Source organism: Peromyscus maniculatus, chromosome 5, assembly GCF_049852395.1.
Source record: "Peromyscus maniculatus bairdii isolate BWxNUB_F1_BW_parent chromosome 5, HU_Pman_BW_mat_3.1, whole genome shotgun sequence".
In the NCBI taxonomy this organism is placed as follows: Eukaryota; Metazoa; Chordata; class Mammalia; order Rodentia; family Cricetidae; genus Peromyscus; species Peromyscus maniculatus.
In genome coordinates, this window is record NC_134856.1 from 53,991,140 (window position 1) to 54,013,388 (window position 22,249).

Consider the following 22,249-nt stretch of genomic DNA (forward strand, 5'->3'; position numbering starts at 1 on the left):
GTCCCGGGCCGCTCTGTGGGATCGGGCAGCAGAGGTGACGCCGGCACTGTCGGCCTCTTCATCTGCAGCCTGTCTCCAGCTCTCTGACCCACTCCGCCATTCCGGCTGAATAGCGTCAGTTAATTACAGTGATGGCGGACCTGCCTGCTCCACCAGCACAGCGAGAGCGCAGGGCCGGGAGCCAGGCGCCAGCCTCACTAATTGGCAGCGCCTTGTGAGGTATTGATCCCAAGGCTCTCGCTGGTGAGCGCTGGCCTCCCACCTCCAATGGGATTAGGCTGCTAATTGTCCATGGCCAGCCTCATCCTCTCTGAGGCAGCCCCACACCAGCCAGTGCACTAGTCTCCCCCGCCCGCCTGCCTGTGCTGGCCTGGGGAGGAGCAGGGTGGGGCCCAGCTGAGCTGGCTGCCTTGGGGGCTCCCCCCCATGCAGACCGAGGCACAGAGGGGGCTAGGAGGTCCCTGTTAACTGACCTGAGGCTTGCTGAGTAGGGTCACTTCCACCTACCCATCCTCAACTGCAGGAAGCTGGGTAGAGAGTGAGACAGCCTCTGCTTTGGCTACTGGTGGGCTTCTGCGTGGAAGTGTTAACTGTTGCCACTCCAGCGTGCAGATAGCCTGTTCCCTGCCCGTGGGTCCGTGTCTGTGCAGTGTGAGGTAGCTAGCTACTCCTCACAGTACTGTCAGGAAGGCCCAGGGAGCTGTCCTTTGGCTGGGGAATTGGTGACTAGTCCCGCTTCCTCAGTGAGGGTCAGCAACCTTGGAGTGTATGGATGGAGTTCTGGTGCAGGAAACACCCGACAGCAGGAGGGGCCAGGGAATCCCAGGGCCTGCAGAGCTGTCCGTGCAGGCTGCTGGACGCAGAGGTGGGGCAGACGTGGCTGCAGGGTTGGATGTCCGTTTCTTTGGAGGGTATAAAAAATGTTCTCACACTGATGGTGGTGATGTGTGCAGACTGCCCTTGCTGAAGTGGCTCTGCCTTTCATCTCAGGATTCAAAAGACTAAGGCAGGAGGATTGCCTTGAGTCCAGACCAGCCAGGGCTCCAGAGTGAGATCCTATCTTAAAGAAAAGGGGGTGGAGGGGCAGGGGTTGCCAGGGAGATGACAATTCAGTCAGTAAGATGCTTGAGGACTCGAGTGTGAGCCATAGAACATATTTTAAAAGCCGGGCATGGGGTCTCACGCTCCTAGGGCCTCTGGTCATACTGTCTAGCCTGACAGGTTAGCTCCAGCTAATGAGAGAGCCTGTCTTAAAAACAAAGTAAGCAGTGCTCCTGAGGAATCCACCCAAAGCTGTGGTTTGGCCATTGCATGCACATTTGCACACATGTGCACCTGCACACACAAACACATGCAAAGAACGACAGCATATGAAACATGTATATTATATCGTGGGTCTCCTGGGAAGGATGGTGGCAAACCCAAGCAGATTGCTGTTTTTGGAGATTGAGAATTTCTGAAAATAATTGAAAGTGATGGAGTTTTTAAGCCTGGTATGGGGAGAGACACACCTGACGGTGAGTTCCAGGCCTGCTTCAACTATGTAGTAAGACCCCATCTGAAAAGTTGGCCCCCTGCCTTGGTGTGTCTCTCAACAAGGTGGTTGTATCCCACAGTGTAGGCTCAGTTTGGCTCTTTCTTTTGCTCCTGGTGGCTTCTCATGAGTGGCTGAGGGCCTTGTTGTCCCAGGCATTCCATTATAGAACAGGCCAGGCTGGGAATTGGTGTCGCCTGGGGCTGCAGGCATGATTCGTATCAGACTGCGTGTGTGGACTTTGTCAAGGGTGTGTGGTTGATAGGAGCCCTCACTTTTGGACACATATGTGGGTTGGCATTGCAGGCCTAGGGTGCTGCTGTCTGGCTCTCTGAAGACAGCAGGATTTCTCAGCTGCACAGAGGGGTGCTTTGCTGGATCCAGAGAGGTTGAGCATGCCAGGCCCTCCCCTGACTCTTGTTCCCAAGGTTCTCAGGGTCAGTCCCCAGGCCTGGCTGCACCAGCCCTGTGGCTTGCCTGCTCCAGATTCCAGATGCTGGCCTCCTAAGCCAGTGCGTCTCTAAGCCTTCTCCTGGGCTGTCACTGTGGCAGAGTCCGCCCTGCCTGGCTGTGGGGCAGGGACTAGAGTTCTTAGGGTCTGAGCAGTGTGGGTTTGTTGCCCATTTTGAGAACTGTGGTTGCCTTCCTCAGGCTATGGCCCTCAGGCCTCATTGCCCATCTGGGTCATGGGTCAGGCCCTGACAGGTAGGCACGTGAATAAGAGGGCTGCTTGACTGGAACGATTTGGGGGGGGGGGCTGCTCTGTACAGTTACACAGGCTGTTTCTGCAGGTGGCAGGATTGCCCCAGGGAAGAGGGCCATGTCAGCTGGCATAGAGCAAGGCTCTGTCCCAACATCAGCACTGGCCATCTGACTGAGGTCATCCCAACTATTATGCCCTTGTGGAACGGACACCCCAAGAACTAAGCTGCCCTCTCCTAGCTGCCTCCTGTCTTGCTGCTGGGGGGAGGGGTGTTAGTTCTCTCTGGGATGGGGAGATTCCGGATATGGTAGTGTATTCACTCAGTATGGTGGACAGACTGAAGCACCATTGACAGGATTCTAAAATAGTGAATTACAGCTCAGATTTTTAAATTTAAAAACACTGCCCACCTCCAGGCCTGAGAGGCAGTATGTGACAGGCCGGCAAAGCCACCCAGTACTTAGGCAGGCCAAGCTGCTGAGCACACCTGACCTCTGCTTCCCACTCTCCATGGGTGCAGAGGGCCATTCTGAGTGGCGGCTGCTAACTGGGTCCTGAGCCCATGTGGAGTGGCTGTGGTTCCTTCCCTGCCTGGCCACCCTGGGGCCTCACGCCCAGTGAGAGCTCTGGAGTTGCAGAAGTGTGGTTCAGTGGGCAGCGTGGGTACAGTGGGCAGCGTGGGTTCAGTGGGCAGCGTGGGTTCAGTGGGCAGCGTGGGTTCAGTGGGCAGCGTGGTTCAGTGGGCAGCGTGGGTACAGTGGGCAGCGTGGGTACAGTGGGCAGCGTGGGTACAGTGGGCAGCGTGGGTTCAGTGGGCAGCGTGGGTACAGTGGGCAGCGTGGGTTCAGTGGGCAGCGTGGGTACAGTGGGCAGCGTGGGTTCAGTGGGTACAGTGGGCAGCGTGGCAGAGACGTGGCTCCTGAGCTTCCGTGTCCTCTTTCCACAGGGTCTTCACTGAGCAGCGAATCGTCCCCTGTGTCCTCCCCGGCTACCAACCACAGCTCTCCAGCCAGCACGCCCAAGAGAGTGCCCATGGGGCCTATTATCGTCCCCCCTGGGGGTCACAGTGTCCCCAGCACTCCCCCTGTGGTCACTATTGCCCCCACCAAAACCGTCAATGGAGTCTGGAGAAGCGAGAGCCGCCAGGTGAGTGACCTAGTCCAGAGATACAGACATAATGAGGGTAGGGGATGTCCCTGAAGGGGGTCGACTTCTGTCCACAGCTGTCAGGAACTGGAGGTTGTGGCCAAGGTTGGCCCCTCACCCTGGTCCCCGGGACTCTTCTGCAAGGTGGGCTTGCTGTGCACCCAGTACTGGAAGATGCTGGGATTAAGGTCATCCTCCCATCAGGCTTGTGATGGAGAACCACAGACACATTTCTTGGTTTAGGGGGCCGGAGCGGGAGGGGAGGGAGGGGAGGGGCTGGTGAGGCCTGCTCCTTTACTTTGAGATGGTATCTCAGTGTGTCCTCTGGCCTTGAGTGTAGTCACTTCTTTAGGGGTCTTCCTAGACAGATTTACCCAGAGGCACCAGGCTGAGCTGGATGAGGGACAGTCCATGACACCACAAAGTGCCTAAGGTGGTGTCTAAGCCTTGGGTCCCTGGGTGGAAGACAGCTGTCACTGCTTTGGGGGAGTAGGCATGGTAGTGGGGGCCACCGATAGTCCCTGACCCCAGCGGGAGGGGTCCCGTGCATCTGCAGCCTCCTAGCTGGCCACATACTAAGCTAACTGGACCGGAGGAGCCAGGGCCCGGAGCTTCCCCTTCCCTCTGCGGGGCCTCCCACCCGCCTGGCGCCCGCCCGGAGGGGCCTGGCTAATTAAGAACCGCTGTCAGCTGTGGCTTTCCCTGGATTCTCCAGCCCTGTTCCCAGAGGGATTGTACTGCTAGGAAGTACTAATTAAACCACAAAGACGGAGGGGGAGGGGAGGAGAGCACCTCTCCCCAGCTGGGCTGAGGCGGGATAGGCAGGGGGTGACCTCCATCTGCCCCACCGCGTCTGCTAGGTGTCCCTGGTCCCCAGTAAAGTGCTCCAAGCATCCAGCAGACTCCTGAAAGAAGCTTGGGGCCAGCTTTGGCCCCTTCCTCCTGTGACTGGAGTAGCGCTTAACCCCGAGGAGCCTGTCAGAGTCTGTCCCTGGATCTCAGCTTGGCTCAGAGCAGCCTAGAAACCACCCTGTCCTGGTGTAAGAGAAGTCAAAGAAGTTGTGGCCAGGATCTGTCCGTGGCCTCCTCCCAGAGCTCAGCTTTGACGTGGGACAGTGAGTCAGCTGATGCAAATCTCCATACACCCCTTCCGCGGGTGGGCAGCCGGCCTGCATGATGGCTAGCTGGCTCTGGGCTCGCTCCTGAGAGAGGCTTGCAGGAGGTCACTTCCTGTTCCTGCCGGGAGCCGGGAGCCTCCACTGATTGGAGCCCCTGGCCCAGGTCCAAGACACCTCATGTGTGCATGCATGTCCCCTGTCCCTGTGCCTCTGCCTCGTGACTCCTCTGCCTGGAGCCTGTCACTGTCCTCCGGGGGTCCTTACCGCCTCAGAAACATTTAGTAACCCAGAGAAGGGCCGTGATGGCTCCGCTCCAGCAGTTCACGCGGCAGTTAATGAGACCTGTGTGCCACCGGGGAGGGCGACAAGCGCGGTGGATGAGCAGATGATGCTCAGAGCTCAGCAGAGAGTTTAATCCTTTCCAGGAGGGCGGGGATGCGGCTCTCCCTGCAGTGTGGCCGTGAGTCACTGGGAGCCTCTGGAGGCTGCATCCACTGTTGGAAGTCAAGGGGGGGAGGTGGCTCCGGGGCCCTTCTCAGGGGGTGACCAGGCAGTGGAAGCCGCACGAGGAGAGATGAAATGAAAAACGGTCTGTTTTGAAGCTTAACAGGCATGTCCCACTTGCCCAGCTGTGGAGACCTTGCTCTAATCACTGGAGAGTGACAGTTCCCTCCTCCCCCAGCCGCTGCCTTTCATGGATGCAGCTGCGTCAAGCAGCTCTACAGATGTGTCTTGTCTGCCACAGCCACCATGGCATGCGGTGCCTTGGGGTGGCCACCAAGCCTGGTCTCCTCTCGTCACCCATGCAGCGCCCCAGCTCCCGGCTGACCTGTTTCCCTGGTGTCTGGCTCAAGTTCTGCCAGGCCCTGGTCAGAGAGAGGACGCAGTGCCCCCAGCAGCCTGATGGCCACCCCCCTAGTCTTCCTTGTTTGGCCTGGTGTGGGTGGGATGTGTGCCCCCCCACACCTTTATGATACTGTGTGAATGCCCCTCCTGAGAAGGGCGGGTCAGAGGTCATGAACCCGTGAAGACCCCACTGGGAACGGAGACAGCCTGCTGCTATATTCTGGGAAGGAAACAGATGTTGCTGCTCATTAAAAATTCAATCAGCAGCCTGTCTCCCTCAATTAATCGTGGCTGTCTGTCTGTGGGGAGCAGGAGGGCTTGTGTTAGGCTCTGTGAGAATGGAGCCGGAAGGTGCTGTGGTAACCTGCCCCCTCAGTTCACACGCAGAGGCTTAGCTGGTTGTACCACAGTAACCCCTCCCCTCATGGCTTTCCCTGTGCTTCAGTGACCGACACCCTCGCGGTGCTAGCTGACCTGGGGGTGCCACCACCGCCTCGGGTACCCAGACATTAGTCCAGGAAGGGCTGGCAGGCCGGCCTGTCTCCAGGGACCGTCAGCGTTCCTGTGCTGGGCTCCCATGTCCTGACGGTCACCCCACAGGCTCGGCAAGTATCCGCCAGGGGGCCTGTGTCCCTCGTGAGGACTGCCGGCTGCTCGTGCTGGGAAGGGCCTGAGAACGGTGCCGGGTCTCTGCAAGTTAGTGTCGTCAGAGTCCCTGGCCTCCGGTGTCTCCTGGCTCAGGGTGTCTCTGTCTTTACCATGTTCCCATTGGTGCCACTCGGCTTTACCACAAGGTTTCCTTCCTGGTCACAGGGAGGCAGGGCCGCTCCGGCTGGTTTCTCCAGGACATACGGGACACCCGTGAGGCTGGATCTCCCCAGGCCCTGGGGTCACTGCCACCCCTCGCCTTGTGCCTGAAGCGAGCCTCCCCTGGGGTCCCACAGCCTAAATGTATGCAGGAGTGTCCCCAGTGTCCAGGACAGCTGCTAGTGTAGCTAGCATCTTGGGAGAAGCTCTTCCTAAGCTGTAGGTCCCCGGATGTGTGTGCGTGACCCCATGACCACCCCACGTGAGAAGTAGGGTTCCCTACGCTGCAGATCCTCTCACGTGCCCCCTGTCTTGAGACTCAGCAGGCTGGGGCTTTAAGGTCTCCTTGGCATTGCTAAAGTCACTTTGGGGGCAGAGCCAGGCCCTAGGAGGCCTTAGACCAGACCTGCTCATGGGAGGCCACACTTCCCTTACCCCATGCCTTCTCCCTAAATAAATAACTCTTTTGTGATTTTGTCTTCTTCTTTTTTATAGAGAAAACATTAGAGGAAAGGTGTTCCTAGAGTATGAGCTAAACAGAGGCCTTTCTGTGAACCCGGCTGGCTCCCAGGCCCTAACGCTGCATCTTCTTCCCACAGGACTCTGCCTCACGAGGCAGCAGCAGTGGTCGAGAGCGCCTGCTCGTGGAGCCGCCTCTAGCCCAGGAGAAGGCGGCAGGCCCGGCCATCCCCTCCCACCTGCTCAGCACCCCCTACCCCTTCGGCCTCTCCCCCAGCTCAGTGGTACAGGATTCCCGCTTCCAACCACTCAAGTAAGTGCCAGGCTAGGGAGGACGTGGCGTGGCTCCAGGCAGCCTTGGAGTTGGCAGCAGCTGGTGTCGAGGGCGCTGTTAGCCTCTGTGGCTTGCTCTGCCCCGGCCCTTGGCCCTACCTGAGCCTGTGGTCCCCTCCATGTTGAGACTTAGCACTTCCCATACCCGCATTGAAACCCGTCCTCTGGGTCGGGGGACAGAGAGCTCCTCTAGCTGCTGTGTCCGCTGGTAGGGACTTTGAGGGGCAGGCAGCCGCCCTTCTGTGTATTCTGGGCCCCCTGCCAGGGGGCCCCTTATTACTGAGAGACTGGCCTGAGCCTGCTGGGAGGTGGGATGGCAGGGGCAGCCTTGAGCTACTGGGGCGTATGCCATGTTTCCTGGTCCAAAGTGGGTCCTCTGCTCACCCACCCTTTCTCCTGTAGCCTCCAGCGGCCTGTGCACCACGTGGTGCCCCCCAGCACGGTGACCGAGGACTACTTGAGGAGCTTCCGGCCCTACCATACCGCTGAGGACCTACGCATGTCCTCCCTGCCCCCACTCGGCCTGGACCCGGCTGCTGCCTACTATCACCCCAGCTACCTGGCCCCGCACCCGTTCCCCCACCCGGCCTTCAGGTGAGACGGCCCCCACACACTGTCCACACGCTACTCTCTTCTCAGCAAGACAGGACCTCTCAGGTCAGGTGTTCCCAGGGCCTGGGACCAGACACCCAACGGAGACTTGGTCCATCCCTATAGCTTTCCCCAGATCCCCTCTGAGTTTAGCCCAAGCTTATCTGCTGGCCCTCAGTTGAGTCACAGTGCATGAGCCCACAGTCACCTGCTGTTGCTCCCCGGTTCCCGCTTCTCAACATCAACCTCCCAGCAGCCAGTGGCCGCTAACAGACAGTGTGACAAGAGACCCTGGTGAGAATCAGGCCAGGCCCTCTTGCTGCAGAAGCGCCTAGCCGGACGGCCTTTTGTCAAGGTGCATCACACCAGAGGCCTCTCTCCAACAGCCTCTGACCATGGACGTGTCCTTTGCCTGCAGCCTCTGCTGTGCTGAGCCCGCTTAAGCAGCGGTGGTCTCGCCTCGCAGAGAAGTCCTTGTTCACCTGCCTGAGTCTTAGTCCCGGGGATTCAGGGCAGAGCTTTGTGTCTGCTAGGCAAGCTTATCGTTTGTGGCGATGGCCTTGGCACACACCAGTCCCATCTTTCTCTACAGGATGGATGACTCCTATTGCCTGTCAGCCTTAAGGTCTCCGTTCTACCCCATCCCCACCCCCGGTTCCCTGCCTCCACTGCACCCGTCCGCTATGCACCTGCATCTCTCGGGGGTCCGCTACCCACCCGAGCTCTCTCACTCGTCCCTGGCAGCGCTGCACTCGGAGCGGATGTCCAGCCTCAGCACAGAGAGGTAAGCTGTGCTCTCAGGGAAGCAAGGGGACCACAGTAGGGCATGCTTCAGTCCCTCAGCGGGGCCTGAAGTGTATGTGTGTGTGTGTGGGGGGGGGGGTGTCTCCATGTGGGGGTGTCTCAGGGGAGGAGGGTTTGTCTGCACACGGCTGGCCCCACTCTGAGCTGGGACGTGGACTCGCCCCTTCTGCGCACCCTTCGGCATGCTGCCCTCGTCTGCTTGTCCCCAGGCTGCAGATGGACGAAGAGCTGCGGAGGGAGAGAGAGCGGGAGCGTGAACGGGAGCGGGAGGCCGACCGAGAGCGGGAGAAGGAGCGGGAACGGGAGCGGGAGCAGCGAGAGAAGGAGCGGGAGAAGGAGCTGGAGCGGGAACGGGAGAAGGAGCGGGAGCGGGAGCTGGAGCGCCAGCGGGAGCAGCGGGCGAGGGAGAAGGAGCTGCTGGCTGCCAAGGCGCTGGAGCCCCCCTTCCTGCCTGTGGCTGAGCTGCACGGACTCCGGGGCCATGCCACTGAGGAGCGGCCCAAGCCCTCGGAGCAGCTGACCCCAACCCGAGCAGGTACCCGAGATGAGTTGTGTGGAGGGCAGTTGTGTGCCTGCCTGGCGCGTGAGGGGTGCTGCCTGTCTGTCTGTCCCATTGCAGCTGGCAAAAAACGCCGAGCACCCATCTGGGAGGAGGCATGCCAAGGCACCCGGGGTAGATCCAGGAGCCCAAGAGCCCCTAAAAATGGAAGGAGTAATTGGCGGAAACATTAGGGAAGGAAGTAATGTCAGCACTTTTGGAGCCTTGGTTTGTCTTTGCCTTTTGCTATGCTGATGGTGGAGGCCAGATCTGTCTGACCTTTTTTCATTTTACTTTTTTTGAGTCAGGGTTGGATGCTGTAGCTAGGCTATGTGTCCAAGGCTAGCCTGGAACTCAGGTTTACCTCAAATTCATGGCAGTCATCCTGTGTCAGCCTCCCAAGTATAGGGAATACAGGCGTGAGCCATCCCAATCTTGTTTTGAATATGATTAATTTCATGAAAATCTATGTAGTTGAGCATGGTTCAACTATGTAGTTGAAACATGGTTGTTTTAACCACTGGCCCTAAAAATGAGTCCTAAAAATGTAAACCGTATGCTCTGAGCCAGGCACACAGTCTCCTCTCCGAGGATGAGACATGTTTCCTGAAAGCTCTACGAGCGCCCTTCGGCCGTAGGCTTGGTTGGAGCAGGGGTGAGGAGGGAGCTGGCCCCCTGCAGTGACAGTCTCTCCTCCCACAGAGAAGCTGAAGGATGTGGGGCTGCAGGCACCCAAGCCTATGCAGCATCCGCTGCACCCAGTGCCTGCCCCGCACCATACCGTGCCCAGCCTTATCTCCAGCCACGGCATCTTCTCTCTGCCGGGAAACAGTGCCGCCACGGCCTTGCTGATCCAGCGCACCAATGAGGAGGAGAAATGGCTGGCACGGCAGCGGCGGCTGCGGCAAGAGAAGGAAGACCGCCAGTCCCAGGTGTCCGAGTTCCGGCAGCAGGTGCTGGAGCAGCACTTGGACCTGGGCCGGCCCCCGGTGCCCACAGAGGTGGAGCACAGGCCTGAGAGCACCAGGTGGGTCCACTCGTGAGGCAGGTGCTGGTTCAGAGGATAGGGGAAGAAAGGGGAGAGAGCCTGTCTGTCTGTCTGTCTGCACTCTCCTATCCACTGCTGTTGACTCATCCCGTGTCCTGCTTCATCTTTCTGAAGCACTCCAGCCCTTAGCATCTTGTTCTTGTCTGGGACACAGGTACCCTGCTGACATAAGTCTCGGCCCTTCTTAATCCCCGTCCTCCATCTTGAAAAAGGGTAGCAACTGAAAGTACCCAAGGTGCCCAGCCTGGCCCTCCACACCTTGCACACCTGAAGGGAGACCACTCCTCCCTAGTCTTAAATACAGCCGCCCCTGCTATGGGGAGGTGGGGGCGGGGGCATGTACCCTCACCTAGGGCTTGTTGCTTGCTTGGCTCTGGCCTGTGGTGTGTCTGCTTATCCCTTTACTTTTGAACCGGGAGGGTGGGCGCCTGATGCCGCGCTCTGCCTCTCGGGCTCCAGTCTGCAGGGGTGAGGAGCAGCCTTGGCAGTTGTACTAAATGGTTTCCCCGCCGACCAGGCAGGACCCTAGGAGCCTGGCAGTGGCCCATTGGGCCCCTCCTCCAGACACCTTGCCCTTGGTCATTGGGCAGCATGGGTCTAAACAGCCGGTGTCAACCTTAGAGAAGGGTTAGGCTTTGGCAAAGTACCTAAAACTGTCTCCTGTTAAGATGCATCAAAGACGACTTTTTTTTTTTTTTAATTTTTAAAGATTTTTTGACAATTTCATTCATGAGTGCTGCTTTCACATTTACACACACACACACACACACACACACACACACACACACACACACACACCCATTTTGGTAGTTATGTTGTTGGGTTTTTTTTTTTTTTTTTTTTTTTTTTTTTTCTCTGAGAAAGGGTTTCTCTGTGTAGCTTTGGAGCCTGTCCTGGAAGTCACTCTGTAGACCAGGCCAGCCTCGAACTCACAGAGATCTGCCTGACTCTGCCTCCCGGTGCTGGGGATAAAGGCGTGCGCCACCGCCGCCTGGCATACGCACCCATTTTGTGTTGCTCTTATGTACATGTGTTTAGCACTGACCACTTGGCATTGGATAACTTACCTGGTTGCTTGTCCCTGGATATTTCTTCCTCTCAAAGCAGCCACTGATGGCCTGTAGCTCTCCTGATAGTGGTAGGGCCTTAGGAGAGAGCTCCCCTGGATTGGCGTGTCAGCTAGTATTGTCGGTACTGCGAGTCTTGTTAAGGTGATAGCTTCCCTGTCGTGTCTAGATGGCACTGCCTACCCGAGGAGTCCTGGTACTTTGACTCTTACAGTCCCCCACCTCTTTACAGTGTTCCCTGAGTCTTAGGTGTGGGGGTAGCATTGTAGACTGCCAAGCAGGACCGGGTCCCCAAGTCACTTGTTCTCTGTATCTTGACCAGTTCTGTATCACAGTAGTAGCTTGCTGCAAAAAGAAGCTTGCAGATGCAGTTCCCATCTGGGCCTCGAGGGTGTCGTGGATGGCATAGTGAAGGGGTGATGGGTCCTGGGCAGACTGGGCAAGAGAGTGTATGGTGGGAGGAAGCCTTTCACACACACACCTGTTGAGGCAGGTTGCTTGTCTGTGGACTGCCAGAAGGTCTTTTAGGCCAGGCTGCTGCACTTCTGACGGGGACCACAGGGGGGCAGCAGCACAGCCACCGTTCCTGTGGGAAGTCCCGGCCTAGATGAACACTCAAAGCTAGTGTCCCCGGCTCATCCTTAGCCTGCCCTCCCGCCCATGCTTGATTGATCCGGAGGAAGGAAGGGCTGTGATCTCAGAGCTTCACCTCCAGGAAGAAATGGCTCTCCTGGGGATAGGAGGGATGAACTCTCCTCCTAGGAATTTACACTCGGGCAGTCCGTTGTAAGGCCAGCAAGCCTCCCTGGGTGTGCTGTGGGGGGCTGGGAGGCAGGTCTGCTCCCATCCCTGATGGCTCAGTATGTTCTCTCCAGGCCAGGACCAAACCGTCATGACCAGAGCAGCCGAGAACCCCCGCAGCACTTTGGTGGGCCACCACCCCTCATCTCCCCCAAGCCCCAGCACCACACCGTGCCCCCAGCCCTCTGGAACCCCGTGTCTTTGATGGACAGTACCCTGGAGACGCGGCGGGCCGAGAGTCACTCCCTGCACGGCCACTCGACGACGGCGTTTGAGCCGAGCCGTCCCGCTGCCGTGCCCCTGGTCAAGGTGGAGCGTGTCTACTGCTCCGAGAAGACAGAGGAGCCCCGGAAGCGTGAGGCCACACCACTGGACAAATACCAGCCACCGCCGCCGCGGGAGGCAGGAAATCTGGAGCCCCATGGACCTGGGCCTTTCCTTGCTGAACTTGAGAAGTCAACACAGACCATCCTGGGCCAGCCACGGCCCTCCCTTTCCCAGGCAACCCCCTTCGGGGAGCTCAGCGGGCCTCTGAAGCCAGGCTCTTCCTTCTGCCACCCCGCACCGAGGGGCCCTGACCCAGCATACATCTACGATGAGTTTCTTCAGCAACGCCGGAAACTGGTCAGCAAGCTGGACCTGGAGGAGCGCAGGCGGCGTGAAGCTCAGGAGAAAGGTCTGGCCTCCTGAGTGGGTCCCAGCCTGTCTGGGAATGGGGGTTCATCAGGACGGGAGACCCCAGCGCCAGCTGCTCACCTTTCTCCCATTCAGGCCTCAGTGCAGTTTTTAAAAATGGGTTTCAGGTAGCAGTTTCAGGACCCCTTGACTGGTCTGCTGTGAGGCACTTTATCCCACAGTGGCAAGTCACAGCCTGTGGTAAGACAGTGCCCGGATATACAATAAGTGATGGGTAGAGGCTAATCGGGTGTCTTTAAATATTAACAGTGTGACATTAACAGAGGGCTGGCCCAGTGGGGCTTTACACATTGGCTGGCGACAGTTGCAGGCATGTGTACCAGGGAATGAGGGGCAGCAGCTGGCACTGCCCCCCCCCCAAAGTGGAAGCGACAGCTCCCAAGGTCCCAAGAAGGCAGGAGAGCCAGCAGGGGCTGTAGATACAGCACACCCCTGATAGGAACGACTGCCCTGCCAGGCCAGTCTTGTCTCCTCTGGAATTGATTGGCCTGTCTGGTAGTGCACCTAGCTCCTTTTAGCTGGGGATGATAGAGGCCATCTTCCTGAGTGCTGGCCATGCTCCTTTAGGGCCTGTCTGGGGCTTTCTGTCAGTCCACCTTGAAAAGGAACGGGGGCTCTGTAGTTTTTATTTGCCTTCCCATGAGGCTCACACCAGGGGCAGCATGTTCACAAAGCCATAGACGTTGGGCTTCTGTCAGGAATGCTCCACTTTGGGCCTAGGGAACATCCCGATTCTCTGTGAGTCTCAAGGAAGCTGGGCACTTGCCATCCCCAGCTCACTGGAGGAAAGCAGGCCCTCTAAGCCCGGTGGTCTCACTCACGTGCCCCCAGGAGCACATGCCCGCGGAGCATCCTGGCTTCTGAGCCTGGCTCACTGCGCCCGTTTCTGCCATCAGGGTACTACTATGACCTCGACGACTCTTACGACGAGAGTGATGAGGAAGAGGTCAGGGCACACCTCCGCTGTGTGGCTGAGCAGCCGCCTCTCAAACTGGATACATCCTCTGAGGTAACGAGGCCCTCCGCAACTCCGCAGTGCTCCGGGCTGGCTGGGTTGTTGGTCCCCACTTTGGGTCCTACCTCTCGGCCTCCGAACCCCACAGGCCATTGTTTCTGTGTCTCTATGGCCCAACTCCAAGTCGACTCTGTAGACCACGGGGGCCCCTGGGGTGGAAAAAGCATTACCGCACACGGTGGATTTATTCTCGTTTGTTTTCTCTCCCGATCTAGAAGCTCGAGTTTTTGCAACTTTTTGGCTTGACCACCCAGCAGCAGAAGGAGGAGCTGGTGGCGCAGAAGCGCCGGAAGCGGAGGCGGATGCTGAGGGAGAGAAGCCCGTCGCCGCCCGCGATCCAGAGCAAGCGGCAGACACCTTCCCCCAGACTGGCTCTGTCCACCCGCTACAGCCCCGATGAGATGAACAACAGCCCTAACTTCGAGGAGAAGAGGAAGTTCCTGACCTTCTTCAACCTGACGCACATCAGTGCCGAGAAGAGGAAAGGTATGGCCGTGCTCTGGCCTGCACACATAGGCCGGGGGGCTCCTGGGTAGGTAGCATGGGCTCACGAGTGGCCTGTGCTCTGGTAGGCCCGTCCCATGGTGTTTCTGTCACACTCAGCACATGTCCTGTTTGGAGGTAAACACTGATACGTCTATTTATACAACCAGTGCCTGTCAAGTCCCGCCTCCAGCCTCTTGAACTTGATCAGGGGGCCTCTTTGAACAGAGCGCTTCCAGGGCTTTCCCTAGGATTAAGAGGTGTTGCCTCCCGTTGTAGAATGTTCAGAGTTTGCATACCACAGGCCCTTCCCCTTGGGGACACCAGTGAGCTCTGCGGAGCACTGTTTTTGATGCTTGGAGGCCTGGAGAGGGAGCTATGTGGGTGGCCTGTAGATACCAAGCCCAGCCACCTCAGTGTAAGTACACAGCTTGCCCAGAACGATGCTTCCAGGTCAGTCTGGTATCCTAGGGCCATGTTGGAGAAGAGACTTGGAACTGGAATCCACAGCATAGAAGACATGGCGTGGTCACTCACAGCATGCTGAGGCTTCCTTGAGCGGCTCAACACCGTCTTGGGCTGAGGCGTTGGTGTACACAGCCATGCTTCTGTATGCCTCAGACCCCTTAAGGGCACTGGCCGCTTCCAGAAGAGTCCCAGGAAACCAGTGCCTCCAGGTCTTCAGTTGGTTTGACATGCTTCTTTATTGGAGGTGGCAGTTCCTTTTCCCGTTTTTAACAAGCACGGTGGAGGTCTCACTTTCCCAGCAAGGGTTAGTGACGGGCTGACTGCCAGCCCAAGCCCTTGGACACATGCCTAGTTGTTTGCAAGCCCGACTTTTCACCTGGCTTCGTGTCTAAAGGACGCCGTCAGCACCGAAGCCTCTTAAGTTTCAGAGTTGGCAGGAAGAGCCACCTAAACGGGGATCCGCGGCAAGGAACGCTGTAGGGTCTGCTCTCCTTCGCGGGAAATGGCCATGACCCTGGGCAGGAAGCGTGCTCTCTCCTTGGTCTCTGGGGGTGCCCTTGTGTCGGGGCCACCCCCTAGTCTTCAGATCAGATTATCTGCTGAGCAGGAAGTCACCGTGGAAGCCCCCAGGCAGCTGCTGCTCGCGGCTGTAGATGTGGCTGCCTGGAGTGTGTGAGCTGTGCAGGGAAAATAGAGTCGGCTGCTGTCACCTGCTGCTTCCTGTCGGCACAGCCAGCCTGGTGCTTGCTCTTGATGCCTCTTGGTGTAAAGGGCTCGTACTTGCCGATCACGGTGGCCAGAGCCCGCCTTTCCTCCCTCCCAGAAGTACTGCTAACCCGGCCTGCTTTCCTCACAGACAAAGAGAGGCTTGTTGAAATGCTCCGTGCCATGAAGCAGAGGGCACTGTCCGCAGCAATGGCAGACTCAGTGACAAACTCTGCGAGGGACAGTCCTGCCATCTCCCTGAGTGGTAAGGGAAGGACATCCCGCCTTCCAGCGACCTGTAGCTCGGGCCACAGGGTTAGAGGTGGCACTCAAAAGTCTGTCTTCACGGTGAACTTGACCTACTGGAAGCTGGGCCTCTCTCCGTCCTTCTTATGTGGTCCACCGCCACCATCCAGCTTGAGCAGGGCCTTAGGACGCAATGCAAATTAGAAGGTGGGCATGAAGCCCATGGGAGGGCGCTGACTTCCGTGGAGCTGCCCATCCGCAGCGGGCGGGAGCTGTCACCCCCCAGAGGACGGGCCTGAAGCCCCCGGAGTGCTGTCCCCAGAGGAGGCTACACTGCAGATCTGCAGCTCTCCAGACTCTGCGGCACCTGCTCGCTCACTCTCCTCTGCTGCTCCCGGCTGAAGAAAGCAGAAGCCTTGGGGTCCCGTCTCTTGCTATCTCTTGACCTGCTCTCCCTAAGTTGGATGAAGTTACTCACACCTTCTCAGCGCTTCCTGCCGCTCTCTCTCTCTGCCTGTCCCTCGGGAACTGTTCACAGTTGGACTTGCTGCTAACATGCTACTCTTCAGACTCTAGCCTCACGCATAGTGTTAAACATAGGGGTGCCCACACCGCTCTGTCTGCAAACGTAAGCTCTAGAGATCAGCAGGGTCCTTGTGCCTGTTTTTCCACAGCTTATAACGTTTCCTTCATTTTCTGTCTCTCAAAGAATCAGCCACACAGCCAGCTCCTCTGGAGACAGATCAACCTGCCGGTGTCCCTGCCTCCTTGTCAGATGTCCCGAAGGCCATGGAGACTGGGAGACTGGAACAGCTCCGGCCCCAGGAGCTCTTGAGAGTCCAGGAGCCAGCTCCTATCAGCGGTGAGAAGGCCAGGCTGAGTGAGGCCCCTGGGGGCAAGAAGAGCCTGAGCATGCTTCATTATCTCCGGGGCGCTGCGCCCAAGGACATTCCTGTGCCGTTGTCCCACAGCATCAACGGGAAGAGCAAGCCTTGGGAGCCCTTCATGGCCGAAGAGTTTGCACATCAGTTTCATGAGTCCGTCCTACAGTCTACACAGAAGGCTCTCCAGAAGCATAAAGGTAACAGGCCATGTGTCCCCTGTCACCCGTTAGTAGTGCTGGGTGACATAGGCCAATCACATAGTAATAGTACCTCTCAAACCTTAATGTCTGTGAAACACTTAGAGGTCATCACTGGGCATGGGGTGGGTGAGGGGAGCCTCAGCAGTCTCTTTCAGACTTGTAGTAGGACCTAATGTACCTGCTCAAGAACCACACCCCAGTTAGCACAAAAAAAGCAAATGTCCTCTGCCTGTGCAGTCCACAGCAGGGGCCTTCCCAACACCCATGCAGACTCACTTGGAAATCTCTGTCTGGTCCTTTGCCAAGGTACTATGTGCCCACCCCCCAGGACCCAGTGGTTATAGGGACAGCAGTTTCCTGCCCCACTCCCCCAGGGGAAATGAGTGTTTGTAGACGCAGCAGGATTAGTTCAGTCATCATGTCCAGTCCGTGTTTAAGGACTTCGCACCGGGCTATGAAGGCTGAGCTCACAGACCGTGTCTGTCACTGAGCTGACCCTGCTGCTGGGGCCCAGGAGGCAAAGGCAGGCGCTCAGGTGGCTGACTGGAGGCAGAGACAGCATTCCGGACGGAAGCCTGCCGGCCAGCCAGACTAAACAAAACTGAGAGCAATGGAGGAGGAAAACCTCTGGCCTCCTGTCGCCTCGCCTATGAGGAAAAGCCCCCACCCAGGAGAGGCGTGCTGACTGGGTCTTTGTGAGTGTATTAGAAGGACGGTGCTTGGCTGGAAGCAGCAGATTGCTCCCCGCTCCTTAGGATGGAGGGGCTCTTTCGAGTGGCATCTAAGGGACATATTACTGAATAGTCTTCAAGTGAGGCCACCAGCAGGGCTGAGCCACCTCTTGTTAGAGGGACCATCCCTAGCCCTGCTCAGGGAACACCTGCCCTCATGAAGGAGACCATGCTTACAGAGTTACCGACGCGGCCATGGGTGACTTTCACATCAGCCCCTGCCTGCGCCTCAAGCCCCTCATTTCCTCCCCCCAGGGAGCTCAGCTGTGCTGTCTGCAGAGAACCACAAGGTCGACACGGCAGTCCACTACAACATTCCTGAGCTGCAGTCCTCTAGCCGGGTCCCCTTGCCCCAGCACAATGGACAACAGGAGCCCCCAGCTGGGAGGAAGGGCCCCCTGATGCAGGAGGTGGACCAGGACTCTGAGGAGGACGACGACGACGAGGATGACAGTGAAGAGGAAGCTGAGGAAGCCCCCAGGCGCCCGTGGCAAGGGATTGAGGCAATCTTTGAAGCTTACCAGGAACACATAGAAGGTAGGGAGCTTGGGGGGGCGGGGGTAATCAGCAAGTCTGGGCCACACTGGATCCTTGCTAGTTAGGGCTGCTTGAGTCATGGTGCTGAGACATTGCTTTTCTTGCAGGGCAAGCCTATGGGATAGCTCATACCCTAGCCCTGAGGCCCTGCTCAAGGAGGATGGCAGAATGTTGCCTAGTTGGTCTATGTAGCTGACTGAGCTCTGGCCGGTCCTGATTACCAGGCTTATGAGCCCACACTGAAGGAGCTTGGGCACTTTGCAGCTCACCATACCTCGGAAGTTTCTAGATGCTCTCCCTGAAACCAGCCTGAGTCACATACCCCAGCACACCCATGTATCCCCCGCTCTGCTGCCTTCACGCAGTTTGGCGGGGCAGCACCGCTCTCAGCTCTCATGTTCATCTCTACTAAGCCCTTGCCCGTCTCCCCAGCATCCAGAGACTCCAATGCACTGTCTTTGGGGCCACGCTGCCTTTGGCCTAACCTAGCTGCCGGTCACCTCCTCCCGTACCTTAGCTTTATTGTTTTGGCACATGACTGAGCTGTAAATATTGCATCTGCTACTACACCTCCTTGGAAGGTATTTTTGAGGCAAATACCAACTGACATACAGGTAGCCTGAGCCCCTCCCCAAGTGGCTGCCTTTTCCTCCTGCCCTGCATTTTGGGATTGTTGGGTGTACTGTGCACTGCTCCCACACCTGTTTCTGTTCTAAGGCATGCAGAAACAGGACCCCATCGCATCTCAGATGGTTTTGAATTGGAGGAGAGAGAGAGATGCTCCCATCCTGGGTGTGGGGACTGTAGGCCTTTTGAAGGCCATTGGGACACGTCCCTGTGCTGTCCTTGTCATTCTGGGGGTACATCTGCATCGGGCAGAAGTATCCCTGTGGTACCACCCTGACTTGTTCTTAGCTGTGTGAATCTCGGGATCTTGTTAACTGACTCCCCGACAATAACTGTTAGGGTGTTCGCTCCATCCCTGGGACGGGAGAATTGGCCCTCAAACTCAGCAGTTCGGTCTCCATGGCAACACAAGCATGGCTCTCTGTGGGGCTTGAGCTTGGCCGAGTGCTTGTGTCAGCACCTGACAGGGGTCCCAGCAGTGCTCAGCAGCGACAGCTGACCCAGGGAACAGGCATGCCTGCCACTGTTACTGCATCACCCGGGATCTGCCTGGTCGGCCTCTTGTCTTGGTTGTGAACTTGAGACAACCTAAGCTTTTCCTCTGCCGGGTTTATTTTCCCCTCTTGAGATGACTTTTCCATACTTTGATTGCTCCATCCTTGATGACCGTTTTGTTGTTCCAGCTTTGTAAAGTCAGTCTGTTGTGGTCATTGGTCATTGACTGAAGCACTCTGGTAGTCGAGTGTCTTGGTAAAGCAGAGATTCGCTAATTACTCTGGCCCTTTCCTAACAGCATAAAATCTCACCACTATCACCACCACCATCTTGGCTTAAAAAACACACCTGAGCCAGGCGGTGGTGGCGCACACCTTTAATCCCAGCACTTGGAAGGTAGAGCCAGGCGGATCTCTGTGAGTTAGAGGCCAGCCTGGTCTCCAAAGCGAGTTCCAGAACAGGCACCAAAACTACAGAGAAACCCTGTCTCAAAACAAACAAACAACATCTGAAGGCCATGAATCCACCTGGTTTCCCCCACTGCACTGAGGTGGGGGTATCTTGATGCGTCAGGTGGTGCGGCTAAGAACACACTGCACAGTTGAAGACGCGCAGCCTCATACAAAGATGACGCATGGCCGCCTCTTGTCTTTGCAGAGCAAACCCTGGAGCGGCAGGTGTTGCAGACACAGTGCCGGCGGCTGGAGGCCCAGAACTACAGCCTCAGCCTGGCTGCAGAGCAGCTCTCCCACAGCATGGCGGTGAGTCAGGCGTGGGGCTCTCTACAGGCACCCCCAGAGAAGTCTGCTCCTAAGAATTCAAAACTTAATGCCAGGCATGGTAGCACATGCTTTAATCCCAGGAGGCAGGCAGATCTGCGAGTGTGAAGCCAGCCTGGGCCACATAGTGAGATCCTGTTTTAGAAATGAAAAGATTTTGCGGGGCGGTGGTGCACGCCTTCAATCCCAGCACTTGGGAGGCAGAGGCAGGTGGATCAGAGTTTCAGGCCAGCTAAGGCCACACATACACACACACAAAAGCTCTTGTGGCATTAAGGTATCCCTCTACCCCCACGCAGCGGGGACATGTGCAGGGCTGGTCAGACCTGGGACTTAGAGTTTGGTTCTCTAGGAGTACATGTTGCTGGAAGATCATTCTAGCAGTCTCCAGGTCACTCACTGGTGTACGGACCAATGGCGTGCTAATGCACATCTTCTCCACAGGAGCTTCGGAGTCAGAAACAGAAGATGGTCTCGGAGCGGGAGCGGCTCCAGGCGGAGCTGGACCACTTACGGAAGTGCCTTGCCTTGCCCACCATGCACTGGCCTAGGGGCTACTTTAAGGGATATCCGAGGTGACGGTTTCCCTTGCACTAGGCTGAACCTATAGCATAGAAATATTATCTATTTTATTACCTTGAATATTTAATATTTTTCACTGGGAGGTTTGAAGCTCACAAATTGAGAACGTGCCATGCATGAAGCGAAGAATTCCAGGCTCCAGAAAGGACGTCGCCTTGACTCCATCGAGTCACCTGTCTCAGCTAAGACCCAGTCTCTCTCTCTGATTGGCGGCGTTACTCCTCCTTCCCCCACGTTCTTTCTCCTACCCTGATGCCCACCATGCATGTGGCTGAAGGAGAGGCAGCTGGTGGTTTCTGGTGTTGCTGTGCCACGAGAGCCCAGCTCGCTCTTGCTGCGGCCCTGGGAGTTCTTAGCCTCTTCCAGGAAGGAGGAGTAAGACGAACTTGCGCTGAGAAGGCTGGGCGTGTACAGCGAAGGGCTCAGATCAGTCACCTTCCTGCGCCCGCGTCCTAGGAGCACGCGAGCTAGTCAAGGCTTCTCCCTGGAGCAGCTCTTGGTTAAAGAGGCAAACCCACACCCGAAGCAAGGTACCTTGTTCTCCTTGGGGAAGATGAGTGGAGCTGTCCACAGATAGCCCACCCACTGGATTGCTACCGCTGCGTGTGGCGTTTTCATACAAACATACGTTTTGAGAGAAAAGTCAAAGGTGCTTCAGCCTTGTACTGTGTATATATTAAAAAAAAAAACAAAGTTTTGTATGTTTTTATTACTTTAATTATTGTTATAAAAAGCCTGCCATTTTTAATATGTGGTTTGGGGAATTTTGTTTGTTTTTCCTGTTTGGGGGTTTCCTTTGTTTTGTTTTATTTTTTTTCGGTTTTGTTTTTTTCTGGTTAAAGGAAAAAAAAACAACCTGCTTTTAGTGTTTGTGCTGCTGCTGGTCAGGACATTAAAATGCTAAAGTTTTAGAAAGTAGAAGAGCTCACCTGTGCGGCATCCCATACAGCAGGGCTGAGGGGCACCTGGGCTAGTCAGCTGTGACCATGAGATCACGAGTAACCCACAAGCAGTAGGAACTTGAGGTAGAGCCGTGGGAGCTGAGCTCCTGTGACAGGCACAGCTGTGGCGGAGAGCTCTGTACCGTACTGAGCAATCTCCTTTTCCAGTTTCAACTCCTCAGTCAGGGTTGACCAACTAACTTGAAAGAGAACCTCTTCCTGTCAGCTTGTGGCTGTCACTCCATGAGGATGAGAAGAGGCTGAGCCCACCAGGCTCAATGGCTGTACAGCTTGCTGGCAGGTCCCCACCAGCCACCCCCACCTACCCCCCCCCCCCAGTTTGCTCTGTCCCCCTGCCAAGAATCTTGTAGTTATTAGCAAACTCAGACACAGAAGCGCCACAGTATTGTCAGCAGTCAAAAAGTACCTCCCTTGGCATGGGAGCAACAGGAGAGAGGCGGTGCCGAGGCCTCTGCCCTACAACCCGTCGGGGATGGTCTACAGGTGAGCAGAGGCTGCATGCCCTGGGACAAAGTGTTACCCAAGTTCCCAATTAAATGCTGCTTGCGCTCACACCTTACTGCTCCTTCCTATCCCAGGCGAAACTCCATACTGATGACTGGAAGCTTCTGCTAATCTGCTTTCTTGGTAATGGCTTTGGGAAAAGTAGACCCCATAATAACTTAAGGCTGCACACACAGCCCCTCCCATTATCTCACAGGACTTCCCCTGGCTGAGTATGTGACCCAACGCAGGAGATGACTTCCCAGGTCGGCCTGGGGCACAAGCTGAGCCACTGACCTGGCAATGCCTATGTCCCTTCCAAACACCCTTGCCTACCTGTGAAGCCCTGAATATTCCCGTGCTCACAAGTAAAGTGACAATCAGAACCAGGTACAAGCCAGTAAAGTGGCAGGCAAGTGCCACTTCTACCACACACACACTTCTCCCATCCCACATAGTCTGAGACACTGATGTAGCTGAAAACGTAGCACACCCTTCCGGGTACCGCACATAGTCCCCAGAGGTCTCTTCAGCCTTTCCCCACTACAGATCTGCTCCAGG

General features: G+C 56.8%; 1 protein-coding gene across 8 annotated transcripts in view; it reads left to right on the top strand.

Moving 5' to 3' along the window:
- Window positions 1-20,936, top strand: part of Gse1 (Gse1 coiled-coil protein) — a 357,639-nt gene extending 336,703 nt beyond the window's left edge. For 7 of the 8 annotated variants that reach the window (XM_016008430.3, XM_016008433.3, XM_016008434.3 and 4 more), the window contains 14 exons: window positions 3,184-3,383; window positions 6,754-6,926; window positions 7,349-7,540; window positions 8,130-8,321; window positions 8,551-8,876; window positions 9,582-9,906; window positions 11,870-12,471; window positions 13,388-13,500; window positions 13,722-13,992; window positions 15,314-15,427; window positions 16,118-16,489; window positions 17,479-17,760; window positions 19,540-19,643; window positions 20,106-20,936. In XM_016008430.3, coding sequence (XP_015863916.1) covers window positions 3,184-3,383; window positions 6,754-6,926; window positions 7,349-7,540; window positions 8,130-8,321; window positions 8,551-8,876; window positions 9,582-9,906; window positions 11,870-12,471; window positions 13,388-13,500; window positions 13,722-13,992; window positions 15,314-15,427; window positions 16,118-16,489; window positions 17,479-17,760; window positions 19,540-19,643; window positions 20,106-20,240 — 3,401 coding nt within the window. In that variant the 3' untranslated portion in view covers window positions 20,241-20,936. The remainder of the gene's footprint in view (window positions 1-3,183; window positions 3,384-6,753; window positions 6,927-7,348; window positions 7,541-8,129; window positions 8,322-8,550; window positions 8,877-9,581; window positions 9,907-11,869; window positions 12,472-13,387; window positions 13,501-13,721; window positions 13,993-15,313; window positions 15,428-16,117; window positions 16,490-17,478; window positions 17,761-19,539; window positions 19,644-20,105) is intronic. The other variant, XM_016008431.3, reaches the window with a different exon arrangement.
- The last annotated feature ends 1,313 nt before the right edge of the window (window positions 20,937-22,249 follow it).